General features: G+C 40.2%; 2 protein-coding genes and 2 non-coding genes across 4 annotated transcripts; 1 reads left to right on the top strand and 3 right to left on the bottom strand.

The window, feature by feature from the left end:
- Nucleotides 1-499: 499 nt before the first annotated feature.
- Nucleotides 500-10,359, bottom strand: C54G6.3 (L-serine-phosphatidylethanolamine phosphatidyltransferase). Its single transcript, NM_058403.6, has 7 exons — nucleotides 10,046-10,359; nucleotides 9,234-9,336; nucleotides 9,046-9,172; nucleotides 8,891-9,003; nucleotides 3,497-3,637; nucleotides 2,051-2,290; nucleotides 500-1,439 (listed from the first exon to the last, which is right to left on the bottom strand). Exons 1-7 carry the CDS (start codon nucleotides 10,093-10,095, stop codon nucleotides 1,074-1,076), a joined length of 1,140 nt encoding a protein of 379 aa, NP_490804.3. The 5' UTR covers nucleotides 10,096-10,359; the 3' UTR covers nucleotides 500-1,073.
- C54G6.6 lies at nucleotides 9,485-9,933 on the bottom strand. The gene has a single exon (NR_049938.1). It is a non-coding gene; the product is annotated as an Unclassified non-coding RNA C54G6.6 (non-coding RNA).
- C54G6.7 lies at nucleotides 9,564-9,863 on the top strand. The gene has a single exon (NR_049939.1). It is a non-coding gene; the product is annotated as an Unclassified non-coding RNA C54G6.7 (non-coding RNA).
- Nucleotides 10,360-13,961: 3,602 nt separating the features above from the next.
- On the bottom strand, nucleotides 13,962-16,469 carry hmbx-1 (Homeobox-containing protein 1). Its single transcript, NM_001383445.2, has 3 exons — nucleotides 15,998-16,469; nucleotides 15,102-15,619; nucleotides 13,962-14,644 (listed from the first exon to the last, which is right to left on the bottom strand). The coding sequence occupies exons 1-3, from the start codon at nucleotides 16,455-16,457 to the stop codon at nucleotides 14,348-14,350; spliced, it is 1,275 nt and encodes a 424-aa protein (NP_001370599.1). The 5' UTR covers nucleotides 16,458-16,469; the 3' UTR covers nucleotides 13,962-14,347.
- Between the last annotated feature and the right edge of the window lie 550 nt (nucleotides 16,470-17,019).

Here is a 17,019-nt window from a genome sequence, read left to right as displayed (position 1 = left end):
AGCAGTGGTGGCTCCCATAATAATCGGAGTGTCTCCATGGAAACGGGCAGTGTGGAGCCGGGAGCTCTGGGGCTCCAATTGTTATTCACACAGAGTTGCAGAGATATGAGAGTCTGAAGCTCCTTTTGTTTTGAGACAAAAAAGAGATTACGTGCAGGTGTGTAAGCGCCTTTGAATGCATCATTTAAAGGAGCATAGACACTCTGACACCACGTGCCTCCGAAATGTCTTAATATTTTGAAGGTTTTTCTAATTGAATAACACACTGAGACGCCAAATTTTAATTCGGAAATTTTTTTTCGGAAAATTATAATCCTAATTTAGAGCCAAAAAATTTGAAATTTTTAATTTCTCGTCAATTTTCTCAAAATTTAAAAACTTTTAACGAAAAGTTTTTGCCATTTTATAAAATGAAATTTCCTGCCAAAATGAAAAAAAAACGAACTTCCCGCTAAGTTACCTGAAATTTTTTAGTTTCATAGCGCCAAAAAATGACCAAAAAATATTCGTTTATTTATTGAAAACAACAAAATAAAATAAAATAAAACTCAAAATAGCACAAATTGGAAATCATAATATCACTCGGTTTTTTTTTGTTGAAAGAAAAAATGATGAAAGCTGGGGAAAATTATTTTGTTTGCAAAACTTTTCAAATATCACATTTAACTAATGCTCGAATTTCAGAGTGTTGCTGTGTTCCGGATAATTCAATACAGGGGTGGGCGGCAAACGATTTTTTACGGCAAATCGGCAAATTGGCGGAATTAAAAATTTCCGGCAAATCGGCAATTTGAAAAGTAAGCAAATTCTATGAAAATATGTAGAAAAAGTGGAAAAAATTCAAAAAGACACAGTTTTTAGTGTTTTCGTCTTATAAAAAATCCCTCTAAACATTTTCGGAAAATCTGATATCCCGCAAACAGCAAATCGGCAATTTGCCGAAAATTAAATTTTCCGGCAAATCGGCAAACCGGCAAATTGCCAGAATTGAAAACCACCCCTGATTCAATATTAAAGCGATAAATGAAGCTCCGCTCCGAAAATCCAAAACCCATAAAACCCCAAAAATTTGATTAAACATTAGCATGAGGAATATTAAATATCTGCGGCAATTCTCCATGTTTCGGCAAATTCGGAGTCGCCGGTAACCGCCGTCTACCCGACGGGCGGCTCATCTGATTCTCCCACGAATCGGAGGTCAGGCGGACGGCGTAAATCGGCGGTGGCGGTGTGGGTAGATCATCAATATCCGCGTCGTCTCCTTCCGTATCATCATAGTCGTCTTCCTCGTCACTCGGATAGTCGGCCGGTACTCGGTGGTGGGTTGGCGCCGAGCTTCTCGGTTGCCGAGGTGGGTGGTAGCGGTGGGCTTCTGTGGAGGATCGGCGTCGATAATGTGTGGGCGCGGTGTTGTAGGGGTTCGGTGGTGGAAGGATTACCTGAAAGTGAAAAATGTGATGAAGGCGGACAGGTATTTGTAGGTGTTGGTAGGCACGTAGGTAGGCATGCGCGCAGGTACGTAGGCATAAAAAAACGGTTGGTAAGAAGACATAGCCAGGCAAGTAGGTATTTAGGCAGGTAGGCAGGTAGGAATTTATATAGGCCTAGATAGACATGTAGGCCTAGATTGGCAGAAAGAGAGGAGACACGCAGTCAGGTGGGTAGGCAAATAAGTAGGGCTCTTAAGCAGGTAGACAGGTAGGTAAGCAGGTAATCATTTAGGTAAGCAAATAGGCATGTACGCACGTAGGCAGGTAGGCAGGCATGCATGAACTTTGACACGCAGTTAGCCATTTTGGCAGGCATTTATGCATAGAGAAGCATAGATATAGATGTAGTCAGATAGGCATTTGTGTAGGTAGGCAAGTAGGCAGGCTGGCAGTAACCTAGTACATAGGCATACAGCATTAAGTTAGGCGAGCAGGCATGTTAGAAGATGAGCAGAAATGTGGGTATGTCTAGGCATATTGGTATGCAGAACAGACAAGCAGTTGGATTTTAGACAAACTTAGGCGAGTAGGCAGGAAAATAGGCAGGTAGGTAGACCTACCTTTGGTTGCTGAATCCCGTTTTGACTGATATGATTGTGCTGAACATGATTCTGCTGTTCAGTTGGCTTATTCGCTGGCACGTAATGCAAAACGGCATCATCGATCTCCTCCTTCGGCACAATCGGCTTATCCCGTCGACTTCGCTTATTCGCGTTTTCGAGCCGCTGTCCGAACTTTACACGGACCACCGAATTCCACATGGCACTCACGTGCCAATACCAGTGCCAGTACACGTATAACTGAAAAGAATTTGAATTTTTTTTTTGGGTCCCGAAGCGACTTTTGCAAAAAATAGTATTAATTCAAAAAAAAACAAAAAAAAAAGTATCTGAAACTTGCTTAGAAACCACATGTGTGTGAGTAATGACCAAAAAATGTGAAGGTTGTTAATTTCCGGTAGCTCAGATGTTGAGTGAGAAGCTCTATGTATTAAATACCGTTTGGTAATTTGAATTTGGCGCCAAAATTCCAGCGACATTTTTTGAATTCTTCCACTTGGTGTCAGGCTGTCCTATTACAGTTTGATCTACGAAAAATGCGGGAATTTTTCGCCCAAAAAATGTGACGTCAGCACGTTCTTAACCATTCGAAATCAGTTGAAAACTCTGCTTCTCAACTCCCGCATTTTTTGTAGATCTACGTAGATCAAACCGGACACTCTGACACCACGTGTTCTTTCCGGCAAAGTTTATTAAAAAGTCGACAATTTTTCTGCAGAAAAATATTTTTGACATTTTTGAAACTCGCCGATCTTTTTGAAACCCTGAACTTTTTGAATTTCCCGCCTAATTTTAGAACAGATTCCTCTTCGCATTTTTCGCGCTTCATTGATAATCGCCTGTCGGAGGGAAAGTCGTGTACTCCACACGGACAAATATATTTAGTTTTACAACTGAAATCTAGCCGCGACGCGACACGCAACGCGCCGTAAATCTACCCCAGATATGGCAGAGCCAAAATGGCCTAGTTCGGCAGACTCTTCCATTTCAATTTATGAGGGAAGCCAGAAATCCGTGAAAAATTGCTTTTTAAAAATTAAAATTTTTTCTGCACAAACATCTTTTTTTTTTGGCATTTTTTAAAGAATTCAAATTTCCGCAAAATTATTTTCAGTTTTTTTTTCAAGAAATTCTCAAAAATTTTTTAAAATAATTTGAATTTCGCGCCAAAATCCCAGCCACATTTTTTGAATTCTTCCCGGCAAAGCTTGCTTTTTAAAATGTTTTTTTTTTAAATGAAAATTTTTTTTTGCAGAAAAATGTTTTTCGAAATTTTTAAAAGAATTTGAATTCCCGCCAAAATGGGTCGAATTTCGAATTTGTTTTTTTTTCCAAAAAAATCCCCAAAAATGTTCAATTTAAATTTTATGCCGATCTTTTTGAAACTCTTAACTTTTTGAATTTCCCGCCAATTTTTAGACCATAAAAAAGTGAGCAAGTACTCACATGAAAAAAATTGAGCGCGGTGCCAACAAGATAAAACAGAATAGGAATCAACGGAGCCGCTTGTGGAGACGCAAGTACTACAACAATTCTTGGAAGAGCTGCTAGAAGAAGAACCAGGAGGCAAATACCATAGGCCGATTGCTGAAACAGGAAAATTGAGTAATTTTGATGAAAAATGAAACATTTAATTAAAAATTGTTGCTCTTGTTACCCAAATTTTGTGTTGTTACCCTTATAAATAATTTATATGATTTTTTGAAACCTGCTCTGAAATGTGTCTTGGGAACAATTTGGGAATTTTTTAAAAATTTTTAATTTTTATGGAAAAATTAAAAAATTTTTCAGGATTTTTTATTTCGAATTTTTCGGTGAAACTTTGGGTTCTGGCCTTCTTCACTGAATTTTTCGCGCTTCATTGATAATCGCCTGTCGGAGGGGAAGTCGTATACTCCACACGGACAAATACATTCAGTTTTACAACTAAAATCGAGCCGCGACGCGACACGCAACGCACCGTAAATCTACCCCAGATATGGCAGAGCCAAAGTGGCCTAGTTCGGCAAACTCTTCCATTTCAATTTATGAAGGAAGCCAGAAATCCGTGCGTTTGAGAATTTTTCAAAAATTTAATTTTTTTGGAAAAATCTAAATTTTTTTTGCGAAATTTTTTTCTGAAACTTTGGAAAATGATAAAAAATGGAAAAACTCGTTGTATTTCTGTTTGAAATTGTTTGAATAATTAATTCAAATAATGTTAATAATTTCACAGAATTTCAGAAAAAAAATCGAAAAAAACTGCTCGAATATTATCGCAGAAAAAAAATCCAGATTTTTTTGAAAAAATAAATTTTAAAAGGTAATTTTTTAACGAAATAAATGAAAATTCACCTTTAAATTTGTTTTACGAGTTCAATAATGTTATTTGGAACAATTTGGAAATGTTTTTAAAATTTTAATGTTTTAAAGAAAAATTTGAAATTAAAAAAAAATTCAAAACACTAAAAATGATTGTTTTTAAATGTTTGAATAATTTATTAATTCAATATTAGACTTTTCAGTATTGAAAAAAAACGGAGTTCTTGCCTTCCTCACTGAATTTTTCGCGCTCCATTGACAATCTTCAGATGGACAACGCGTGGGAAAGTTGTGTACTCCACACGGACAAATAAATTTAGTTTTACAACTAAAAACGAGCCGCGACGCGACACGCAACGCGCCGTAAATCTACCCCAGATATGGCTGAGCCAAAATGGCCTAGTTCGGCAAAAACTCTTCCATTTCAATTTATGAGGGAAGCCGGAAATCCGTGAAAAAAGTTAAAGCCAACAAATTTTTTTAAAATGGAAAAGGTGCTCCTGCTAATTTTTTTCAATGTAAATCTATCTGAAATGCTTCCAACCAATTTTCAAAAACCCCTTTCCAATTCAAATTTCCAAAAAAGCCATCATTCTGGTCTAACTATATGAGTTTCCGAGTGTGTTTGTGTGTTCTCTCTGGATTCTCCGAATCTCCGCATACTCTCTAATTTCTGCACTTTTATGCAGTGAAGCCATTTTTTTGAGAATGAGGATAGTTGTGTGTGTGTTCGGGTGTCCTGTTTGCCTGGGGGTGACGATTTCAAAGCGATAGACTGTACGAATCGGCGAGACGCAGACACTTATAGACCATTCAATTCGCGCAGCAGAAGGAGATGAAGATGAAAATGTCTGTCGGAAAGTAGGGGGAGAAAAAAAAAGAATAAACAAAAACCGTTAGAGAAAGAGACTGTCTATGTCTCCTAAACAAGGACTACCGTAGGCTATACACTCTTGGACTTTTTTCTGTGGGTGCTCTGGGCTCTGATGCACAACAAACCGGTGACCTTGTACACAACACAACATAGATCAAATTCTTGTCTAGGCTCTGCAGGCTCCCAAGAGGCGTTTGGGCCGTTCCGTACAAACTCGAAACTTGAGGATCCCTAAAGATTTTCAGGACTTCAAGCAGAGGATTTTTAGATAATTGTCGAAAATGTCGGAACTTGCTTAGGCTTAGGCATCGGCTTAGGCTTAGGCATAGGCTTAGGCTTAGGCTTAGGCTTAGGCTTAGGCTTATACTTAGGCTCCGGCAGGCTTAGGCTTAGGCTTAGGCTTAGGCTTAGACTTAGACTTAGACTTAGACTTAGGCTTAGGCTTAGGCTCCGCATTTGGCTTAGGCTGAGGCGTAGGCTTAGGCATAGGCTTAGGCTTATGCTTATGCTCAAACTTAGGCTTAGGCTTAGGCTTGGGGGATCTAAAAACAATTGAAAAAAAATCAGAAAACGAGAAATTCCCAGATATTCCTAAAAATTCGGTAAAAAGGAAAAACTACAAAAATCAGGAAAAAGTGAGACGTTCCGACGTCGGCCAAAAAATTTTCAAATGTTTGAACCCAATAATTGTCGTAGTCCAGTTTAATTGAACATTCATAAATTCCGAAATTTTTTCCATGAATCAATGCTCCCTAACAAAATTGGCCATATGCGTAATATAGTTAACCGTGCAAAAAGTGCAAGTCAATATTGGTTGTTGACCTACTCTTTGGTTTGATCAGGCGCGGCGGTAAGAATAGTATTATGGTACTAGGCCTAGCATAGGCCTAAGCCAAAGCCTAAACCTACGCCTAAGCCTAAGCCTACGCCTAAACATAACCATAAGCTTAAGCCTATAAAAGTTCCAAAATTTTTGGCAATCATCGAAAAATCCTCTGCTTGAAGTCCTGTAAACATTTTGAGATCCTTTTGCTTTGGGCTTGTACAAAACACCTCTCAGGAGCCTGCAGAGCCTAGACAAGAATTTGATCTACGTTGTGTTGTGCGCAAGATCACCTATTTGTGCAATAGAGCCCAAAGCACCCATAGAAAAAGTCCAAAACTTCTCTGGACAAAAGTAGAGGAGCTGATCATGAAAGCCCGACACCACATAACCAAGATAGAACAACGTTCTAGGCAATGTCATAGTTTAAGCTCCCAACAAGGCCTAGTCTCCGTCACCGTTAGGCCCAATAATGTTTTAGGCCTATTCTTACTCTAACAGATTCGCAATTCCCAATCTGAAGTCTCTATGTATATGTACCGTACCAAAAAGGCTATGGCCGAGAAAACTCTACAAGGGGCTTATGGTCTAGGCTTCTGATCCCCAATACATTTAAACTTTGGAATTTTTTTCTCCAGCATGTCATTATTGATGCTTGGCAGCTGCGGCGGCGTCCAAAAAAACTCTTTCTTCTCTCTCTCTCTCACTACTTCTCTCGATGATTTTTTTCGCTTTCGTTCGTTAGGCCACACATTTTTTATAGTTAGAGAAGAAAAGGGATCGAGAAGTGAGTGAGAGACCGGTCTTTTTTCTCTAATTTCTTTGCACTTTTTCCTTGCGGGCGCCCGCGTTCCTTACCCCCAGGGCGCTCTGGGAGACGCAGACGCACTTTTATATGATATTACGGTGTGTATGTGTGTGTGTGTGTGCCTGTGTTTTATGTGTTCTTTTCGTTTTCTTCAACTGCTTATCCCAGCAAGAAGAATAAGAAGAAGATGAAGAAGAACATGAAACAACCATTACAAAAGGTTTCGGAGAGATATGTCTCAAGGAAATAGCTCGCGAGGTCAGGGAGACGCTAGAACCCTGGGGGTGACATGTGTTCGGAGAGATCCTTTTTTTTTTGAAAAAGCAGTTCCCGACAAACGTTTCGGTGTAATTGTTTTACATCCTTGCACTTTTGTTGATGACATGGACCTCCTGGATTTTTATTGCAACGTGGCCGTAAAAATGGAAAGCTCGGCCAGCTATTTTTTTGTTGAAAAAAGTAAATGCTACCAAATTTGAGCGCCTAGCTCAACTTTGGCTTTTCTAGTTTAAAATTTTCATACCAACAAAACGAAGTGAGTTTCAAAATTTTCATACCAACAAAACGAAGAGGTACCAGTTTGTCCCACGACGGTTTGATCTACAAAAAAGTGCGGGAATTTTTTGCCCAACAAAATGTGACGTCAGCACGTTCTTAGCTATGCAAAGAAAACTCTGCGTCTCTTCTCCCGCATTTTTTGTAGATCTAAGTAGATCAAACCGAAATTTTCTACCACATGGTGCATTGTACGGGGGCGACTTATATTGTGGTTGCCGATAAAGTAGCTCAACTTTGAGAACTCATATCTCGGTTGTACTTTATTTCATTAAAAAGTTGTCAACTAACAATTTCTTTGTTTTAAATTTTACTATAATTTTGTAGTTGAAAATTTTTTGATAGCATTACACTGAACGGATATACAAAATTTCAAAGTTGCATGGGATCTATAAATACATTGCTCATTTTTGAAAGCTGAATTTTAATTAATTTTAAGTAAAAAAAAAATTTTCCAACAATAAATTTGTATTTTAAAATATTCCGATACTTTCCCAATCAGCCGAGATACACGCTTTAAAAGTGGTCAACTTGGAATTTTGCAATCTTCTGAACTGTACGGGGTACTGTAGGTTCAATTTTAAAGACCTGAAAAACTATGCAGAATCACTAAAAGGTTCATACATTTTTAGGAAAACTGTAGTTACAGATTACCGAAAAAGTTAATTTCCCCAAATTTTGGCAATTTGCCAAATTTACCACCCAACTCAGTTCTCCCACAGTTTTCCGATTTTTTCCGATTTTTTCCAGGCTCTGAAATCCGAGATTCAATCCTATTTCTGGTCTGGCTCATGTCTGAATAAAAAACAAAATACACTAGTGTCTGTCCCATTCTTTTGTGGAATTTCAAAAAAAAAGTTCTGCTCCCGTGGAGCGAGTAAAAAGATAAACAAACGGTTCAGTGGGTACAGATGTAAAGGATCAGAAAGTTCAGATTTTTGTTTGGGGTGGCTGTGGCCGAGAAAACTATTGGTGGCCTAGGATTGCGTCGTACGTGGCCTAATCTCTTAAGGGGCACTCAATCAGGGTGATGACCGAGTTTTGGTTTTCTAGGCCATGGGTCAAGCACCACGTTAGGCCACCATATTCATTCTCCCGAATCTATCTAATTCTTTTCAATTTTTTTATCCATTTCAACGGAAAAAGTCAATGTTCCTTCAAAAGAGAGGGTGGCGGATGGATAACCCGTCAAATGTCAGGAAATTTGTCGTTTCAGGCCCCCCGTGGGACCATTTGACGTTGCTGCGCTTTTTGGAGACGGATTACTTGGTTTTTGATCGGAGATTTTTTTGTTTGCTTATTTTAGAATTTTTCAAGGCTAAATACAATTTCCGTACTTCAAAAAAAAACTAGAAAAAAAATTCACACCCACGCGGACTCGAACCATGCTGTTGTGAGTGGTAGTCGTGGAAAATCCCACTGCGCCTTTCGGAAAAAATTTAAAAAAAGTTTTTTTCCAAATTTTTTCAGCCAACTCACCTGAAAAAGCAGCGGCCAAAAGAGACAGGGTTTCGGATGGGAGATGAAGGTGACCGGAATGGAGAAAACCAGGGTTAAGCAGTGGGAAACGCACCACAAAAGTCGCCCGAAGCCTGAAAAATGTAAAGATTCGTGGGAAACTTAAAAGTACCCACCACCATCCAAATACTCTGCCACACATCCTCGAATGCCCCATAGGTAATGGAAAAGTCGGATATCGAAAATTACAGCGTCCACGGCCTCCAGCGGGAGGCTCCCCTCCAGAAAATCACATTTTAAGATCTGAATTTTAAGTTTTGAATTTTCTCTGGTTACAAATTCGCTCCAATGAACTCTGGCTCACCTTACTGTGCGTCATGTAGGAGTTGACGTGCTGAGCAACGGCCCAGCAGCAGACGAGAAGTTGGATGAGTGATATGCAGAGACAAATGTGCGAGTTTAGAAATCTGCAAAAAAAAATTGGATTGTGTTGGGGCGTAGGGGGCCCCTGGCCTAGAAAATATGAAAGTTCTTTCGCTAAAAAAACAGTCAGATAGTCAGGGCAATGTCTCTGTAAATTTTCGGCCACTCCGTAAACCCGGTGGCCTAGTTTTCTCCCATTTAGGTCAGTCTAGGAAAGTTAGATTAGCCTGGCGCCCATCTTTCCCTACCTCGGCCATTGTAGGAGGTACGGTGGAAGAGTTTTTGTTGATTCTAGGCCACTGGCCTATTCTGGTGGCCTAGCTTCCTCCAAGCTCAGCCGTCCTTGCAAGTACGATGGGAGAGTTTTTATAGATTCTGGGCCACTAAGGTAATTTGATGGCCTAGCTTTTTCCTATCGCGGCTTTCTAATAATTTACGATGGAAGAGTTCTTGAAAATTCTAGGCCACCAGCCAAGTCTGGTGGCCTAGCTTCTGCAAGCCTTGGTCGCCCTAGAAGTTTCGGTGGAAGAGTTTTTGGTAAACTTTAGACCTTAGACCATCAGCTCAGACAGGTGGCCTAGCTTTCCCAGACCTCTGCCATCATGACAGGTACGGTGGACCAGGCGGCCTACCTTTTGCAAACCTAGATCGCTCAAAAAAGTGCGGTGGAAGAGGATTTGCAAACTGAAGATCGTCAGCCTACCTAGGTGGCCTAGTTATCTCTACTTCGGCCAACAAAAAACAAAAACTCACTGATAACCGACCAACTTGGTGCATTCGTCGCGCACTTTGAGCAACGCCATCTCTCATTTCCTCCTCGACCATCATTTCCTCATAGTGGTCTCAATTGTCTCCGGGATTTCTCGAATATGTCGGCTCCAGAAGCGTTGCTCTTTTCCAAAAGTTTGTCTCGGCTCGGAGGGGCACAGAAGAACAACAGAAGCTCCTGTGTAACTAGTTAGATATCGTTGTATATCTATATATGCTCTTTTTTGTTGGTGTTGCTCACTGAGCCATGTGTGTGTGTGCACGGATAATCCTATTGAAAATGGCGGGAGCAAAGTGAAAATGAGCCACACCAGAAAAGAGAAGCTGAGAATTGAAAAGATTAGTTTCAGAATGAGAGAGTGAAAAAGGAATAAAAGAAGAAAAGAAAATGAAGAATTAAGGGTGGAGAATTGGAAATTTAATTGGAAAATATTTGGACATTTTTATGTGATTTCATGTATAGGGTAAAGGTTGTGGCTGAGGATTTTTTCTGTAAACTTAGGCCACAAAAAACTAGGCCACCAAAGCCAAACGCTGTCCTTTTAAAAGGTTAGGCCATGAATTACGGGGTCTTGGCCGAATTTCAGTTTTCTAGGCCACCCGTGATGGCCGAGGTTTCCCCCAAGGAATTTATAGCAGAGTTGGAAAGTTAGATCATGCTGAGCGCATGGCCATATTTTGGTTTTCTAGGCCACTCATTAAAACTTAGGCCATCAATGTCAGGTTGATGACCGGTCATGAAAGTGCCAAAATTGAGTTTTCTAGGCCACCATTCAGAAAGTTAGGCCACTAACTTTCTCTTTTGAGTAAACAGTTAGTTCAGAAATAGTATAGGGTTTTTAGGCCACTATTTGAAAAGGTAGGCTAAACAAGTTTTTGCCATGGCCAAGGCTTGGAAGTCTAGGCCACAAATGTAAACGCTGTCGGCCGTCGATTTTAGGCTTCTAACCTATATCAAAATTTTCGTAAGAGTTTAAAAAGAAAAAAAAATCAAAATTTTTTAGCCAGTTTGAACATTCAATAGTAAAACTCTGAAAACTACTAAAAAAGACATGAGGAGGAGCCAAACGGAGGAAAAAAAAGAGAAACAGGGAAAAATTGCTCTCATCTTTTGCTAATTTGTCATGCAATTGAGATGAGCCATTTGAGTTTTGAGCACAAAAAGGACGAGGAGGGGGAGAAGCAGAAAAAAGGAAAGATGTTTTATTTTTTCCACTTTCAACAGACAAATGACAACTGATCAAGTATTTGCTGGAAAATTGTTTTTGTCAAAAAAACTATTTTTTTGGTCTAAAACACACCCAATGTCTCTGAGAATTGTGGGCGGGGTCTGTCACCATTCGTGGTGAGACCCATTGTGAAAACTTTGGCAGGAATTCAAATTTTCTGAGAAAAATTTTGGCGGCGATTCAAATTTTCAGAGAAAAATTTTGGCGGCGATTCAAATTTTCTGAGAAAAATTTTGGCGGGAATTCAAATTTTCTTAGAAAAATTTTGCAGGAAAAAACCTCAAAAAGAGCATTTGATATGCAGAAAAGTTTTTGACTAACTTTCGTTTTTTGAAACAAAAAATGAGCCAACAAAAAATTAACTAGAATTCGTGGCCTTAAAATGAGAAAGCTAGGCCACCTTCATTTTTTGACGAAAAAAAAACAGGAGCTCCTCCCAAAAATAATTTTTAATTAAAAATTCAGACACCGGAAATTAAAAACTGACTGGTCGGGGTTCGGGATCTAGATAAGAATTGCCAATAAATGTTGAATTCTAGGCCACCTCTTGGCCTCGAAAATCTTAAAATTCTTCCACGTCAAAAATTTTGAGAAAAAATTCTAGGCCACAGCTTTTCAAGCCTATTTTCGGGCCGGCGAAACGGACAAAATGGTGTTTGAAAAGTGGAAGGCGACACACATTCTCACTTGCCCCCACTACTTTTTCTGGCACAAAAAGCTCCCACTGGAATTCGGAAATTTCAGGATTCGCACCCCCATCTCTGCCCATATCTGTCAGGGGTATCTTTTTTTTTAGTTTTTGGAAAAGAAAAATGGGGTGTTGCTGACTAATTCACCACACTTTTTTCTGGTGGGTTTTGAACTTTGTCTGTGCCTTTTAGGAGGCGTGATGGCCTAGAAATCCCGAAATGGCCTAGAAATTTTAAGTTGGCCTAGGATTCCATAATCGGCCTAGATATCCCACGATAGCCTATAAATCCAACCGTGGACTAAAATTCGCAGTATGACCTAAAACCCCAAAATTCTAAAATTTCCAGTTTAACCTAGAAATCCGAGAATGGCGTAGAAATCCCAAGATGGCCTAATTATTCCAAACTGGCTTAGGAATTTCAAGATAGCCTAGAAATTATATTATGATTGGAAAACTCGAAATTGGCCTAAAAATCCCATGATGGCCTAGAAATCCCAGTTTGGCACAAGATCCTCAAAGTGGCCTAAAAATGTGACCGAAAAATGGCCTAAAACTTCCAATTCGGCCTTGAAACCCAAAAATGCACTAGAAATCACAATATGACCTAGAAATCTCAAGAATGGCCTAGAAATCTCAAAATAGTCCAGAAATTCTAGTGTTCTAGGCAACCCAAAAAAAGGCTTGAAAGTGCAAAAAGTTCGAGAGTATTGCAAAATTTGAAGAAAAAAAATGCTGCAACTGCACTCCACTGAGAAGCATACCAAATCCACGCCGAATACAGCAGAAACAGGAGCAACACATAATATAAACGCCTTCTGGAGAGAATATATATTTCTCGTTCAATTGAATATTCATTCAGAGCCACCGCCGGCCGGAATATCACATGTCTCGACACATATAAGTAGAAAAAATATGCAGATTTTTCTCGCCAAGAGCCTTCTGGAGGGAAAAATGAAAAAAAGAAATGAATTTATAGTCGTAATATTTATATGCGTGTTTCTGATCAATTTCTGATTGGATTTTAGCATGAAAATAGTGATAAAAAATTGGTTTTATGATTTTCGAAGAGTTTTCTAGAAAGTAGTTTTAGTTTTGAGATCATAGAGTTTAGGGGGAAAGGTGGCCTAATTTTCTCACGTGAGAGAACTAGATCTAGACCTAGACATAGACCTAAACCTATAACTAGACCTAGGTCTAGAGCTAGACCCAAACCTGGCTTAGAAAGACAAAAATCAAACGTGGTCTAGGAAAATAACTAGGCCACAATTCCTGATTGTGAGGACCCGTTTACCGTAAGGTTATTCTATGACCTAACTTTTCACAAGTGGCATAGAAACCCAAAAAAAACATTGGCCACAGTTGCAACTCAAAAAATTATATGGCCTAGAAAAAAAAGCTAGGCCATATCCTTGGAAGTCGCAAAGTCAGTATGCGGCCTAACTTACCAAAATGGCCTAGAAACTCAAAAACAATAAAAATTGGCACATTTTGAGCATAAATGACGTGTTTCAAATCTAGATACGACCCCCCTCAAAAAAAAAATGGCGGCCACCCTCTTGAGCGTGGGAAATTGCGAGGGAAAAAACTCTCATATAAAATGGAGAGGGGGTGGTGAAAGGAAAATTCCAAGGGATTATTACTTGCGCTCTATTGATAAACTACCAGTGTACTCCGCGTGGACAAGTTTCAACAAAGTTTTAGAACTTCCAGGTCACTCTGGAATTTTTTTGATGGCCTAGTTTTCCCATGGCCTAGAAACCACAAAATAATTTAACATTCCAATTTTGAAATCTTTCCGTATAGATGAAAAATTATTGTGTACTCCACGTGGACAAGATTTGGAAAACTGTTGCATTTTACAGATTTTTGTATTGTTCCAAATTCAAGTTTTTAAAAAAAAATATCTTGAAAACACTGAACTTGTTTCACCCCTCGGTCAAGTGCAATGGGGCGCGTTTGCAAAGTATTTCATTGAATTCTAGAACTAGAAAATATTTATTCTCGCTTGAAAAATAACAAAAATTGCACAAAAAATGGAATTTCCAACAAAATTTCAGGGCAAGCGATACATTACGAAACGCGTGGAGTGTGAAGCAAATATTATTCAAAAAATGTTTTTGAAGAAACTCGTACTTTTCAAATATTAAAACAGCAGTGAAACACAAAAAAAACAAATTAAATATTATGAAAAATCGATTATTGATTGATTTTTGGACGACGGGGCGTGTGTGGGGCAGGGCGTAAGAAACGGAGCATCGTTTGTAATATGAAAGAATTGAGGTTTTCGTGTCATGGGATGAAGAATAAGTTGAATAAATGGAAAAAAGATATTGGTGTAGAAAAGAAGAAAAGAAAATTAGAAATGCTTCACTCAGACTTCAAAATAGAAGCCGGGTTCCCGTAGAACGGAGCCATTTGAAACGGGAAAAAGTGTGTTGGCAATGTTGGAAATGGAACCGGAAGCTGAACTCCAAGCTGTTGGGCCATGGCGAAAAGTTCGAGAGCTGACGGCGATACTGATGGAATGATTGTTGCTGGAATTGAGATTGGCGAGGTTGTTGATGACGTGGCAGAGATGATGGCAGACGGGCGGGACACTTCAAAAGTGGACACTGCTGGTGACGGGGAGATTGCTGTCTCCGGGGTTGTGTTACGGGAGCTTGTCTGCAAAAAAAATGGGTTAGAGGAGACAGGGAAAGTTTTTTTTGGATCATGGCCTAGAATATGGCCTAAAAAATCCTAGGCCACGGCAGAAATTTTCGTGGCCTAGAAATTTGTGTCTAGACTTAGACCTAGATCTAAACCTAGACCTAGACCTAGAACTAGACCTAGACCAAGACCTAGACCTAGACCTAGACCTAGACCAAGACCTAGACCTAGACCTAGACCTAGACCTAGACCTAGACCTAGACCTAGACCTTGAGACCAAACAGACACATGTTTGCCAAGGACTGACAGGTTTACCATCACTCTCAAATAAATAAAACTCCAGAAATTTAACCTCTAGATGGTACATGTTTATGACTTAACTTGTGGGAAAACCGGAGGGCGATTCCTTATAAGACCTAGAAAAAATTCTTCCACCCAGAGTACAGCGTGGCCGAGAAATTAAAACTCTCACCTCTTCATCGCGAGGGCTCATGCTGGACACACTGACAGAATCATGATTAGCAGTCGATGACGCAGAAGACGAAGCGGACGAGGTGGAGGCGGCCGAAGCTTCAGCGGATCTTCTTCTCAACTCCTTCCGCTTATTTGCAAACCAATTCGAAACGACTTGAGGGCTGACCACCTCCTTTGGCATCAACCCAACACCTTTCTTATCCATCTTCAGAACGTGATTGCAAGCATTCGCTATTTCGACTCGCCGTGGAAGATCTGGGAATGGCGTTTGTGTGAAGAACGATTCGAGCATTCGGATCAGAATTGGACGAAACACGTAGCGTTCTCGACGTTGTGGGATCAGCTCGCCATCTCCATTCGTCTCGAGGCGAGTTGTCGGATCGGCGAGGAAGGCAGCGAGTTTGTTGGGATGACGTCGGCAGTTCAGGTACCAACAGTAGATGTTCTTACGGCAACGGAGCGATAGTTCACGGTGGTTGCCGTTGAGCAATTTTGAAATGTACGGCTGGCTTACTCCTGGAAATTTAGAAGATTGACATGGCGCAGTGGGTAGCAACTTCGCCTAGGAATTCAGACGCCTCGGTTCGATCTCAGCGCGGGTGGGGCATATCGCAGTGGCTAACAGCGAAGGATAGATATCCAGGCACCGGGGGATCGATTCTGGTGCCGGCTGCAGAGAATTGCTCGCCTAAGATCCAGAGTCCCCTTTTCCCTTTAGCCAACTTTATTTCATATGACGTCATAGAAGGAATCAACTACAGTAATACTCAATTGCACTGTGGCTAACAGCAGAGATTAGGAATCTAGGCGCCGGGGATGTATTCTGATTTATTTCTGGTCACGGCCTAGATTTTAGAAAAAAAACTCTTCCACTACACTTTTTTGGGAACTAACCTGTCATCATTGCTACCGTAGTCTGCCGCAACGAGTACTGTGTGATGAACGTCTTCATATCCAAAATGCACGCCTCCTCGCCCTGCTTCATAAACTCCTCCAGCTCATTCGGATCGTCCAGTGTGGTAATCTCCTTCATCGGCGTTCGCTGACTCCTAATCGGCCGCGGAGCATTCGAGCATATCGGATGCTCAAATGGTGATGAGCAATTTGAAGATTGTGGCTCTGACTTCACAGGTGTCGGCACTGTCTGCACGGTGAGTTTGACTGGAGTCTCTGATTTGGGTGTTGTGAGATGTTGGACCAGGAGTGGGCTGTACAGGGCTGCGGCAATTGTGTTGTTATTCTGAAGCTGCTCTGGAACTTCCAGCTCGCCGAAAGCCTTGAGCAACTGATCGGATGACATCCCGGTGTGCTGCAGCTTTTTGATGAGCTCCAGTTGCTCAATTGTGAATAGCATTTTTTTTTCGTTCTGCAAAAAAAAAATAGTATGAAAAAAGTAAATAATAAATGTTGTTGTGTAAAATAAAATTTACTACGAGGTTTTATATCAAATATATATACCAAACAATATAAGGGCGTTGCTGCTCAATAACAACATGATAAGAGGTAGAAAAAAAAGATGGAGTATGATAGAAATTATATATTACTACAGATTTAGTGAGGGGGAAGTTAGGCCAGATGCCTGCTTTTTTTGGGCCTTAAGTTGTAAGAACCATGGTCCTAGACTTGGTAAGCCGGCTCACTGGGCTAAAAGCCTTCACCTACCAGGCCATTCGGAGGAACATCAGATATAGCATTATAGTAGACTAAGCATGGGGGTCATGTAGATCAACCCTCTATTTCAAAAATTTGGATATTTAAAAAAAAACTGTAGAAAAGTAGGAGACCAAAGTTCAGAGCATAGAGAACAAAACCAAAGGAGAAACAAAAAAAACAAGATCACCTCTCCAAAAACATATACATATAAGAAAAGGAATCTCGAATCAGGTCGGTGTGGTCTGGCAGATCGAGGTGGGGGG

This window comes from Caenorhabditis elegans, chromosome I (genome assembly GCF_000002985.6).
Source record: "Caenorhabditis elegans chromosome I".
NCBI lineage: Eukaryota > Metazoa > Nematoda > Chromadorea > Rhabditida > Rhabditidae > Caenorhabditis > Caenorhabditis elegans.
Note: the sequence above shows the minus strand (reverse complement) of the source record. Positions and strands in the feature narration are given on the sequence as shown.

Excerpts from the sequence above, each read along its gene's own strand:
- C54G6.3 (NM_058403.6), bottom strand. The coding sequence starts at position 10,095 with ATGGCGTTGCTCAAAGTGCGCGACGAATGCACCAAGTTGGTCGGTTAT. Across the intron at positions 9,004-9,045 it reads GGCAGAGTATTTGGATGGTG|GCTTCGGGCGACTTTTGTGG; the intron begins GTGGGTACTTTT and ends TACATTTTTCAG. Across the intron at positions 1,440-2,050 it reads ACGGGATTCAGCAACCAAAG|GTAATCCTTCCACCACCGAA; the intron begins GTAGGTCTACCT and ends TTTCACTTTCAG.
- hmbx-1 (NM_001383445.2), bottom strand. The coding sequence starts at position 16,457 with ATGCTATTCACAATTGAGCAACTGGAGCTCATCAAAAAGCTGCAGCAC. Across the intron at positions 15,620-15,997 it reads TACGGTAGCAATGATGACAG|GAGTAAGCCAGCCGTACATT; the intron begins GTTAGTTCCCAA and ends CTAAATTTCCAG. Across the intron at positions 14,645-15,101 it reads TGAGCCCTCGCGATGAAGAG|ACAAGCTCCCGTAACACAAC; the intron begins GTGAGAGTTTTA and ends TTTTTTTTGCAG.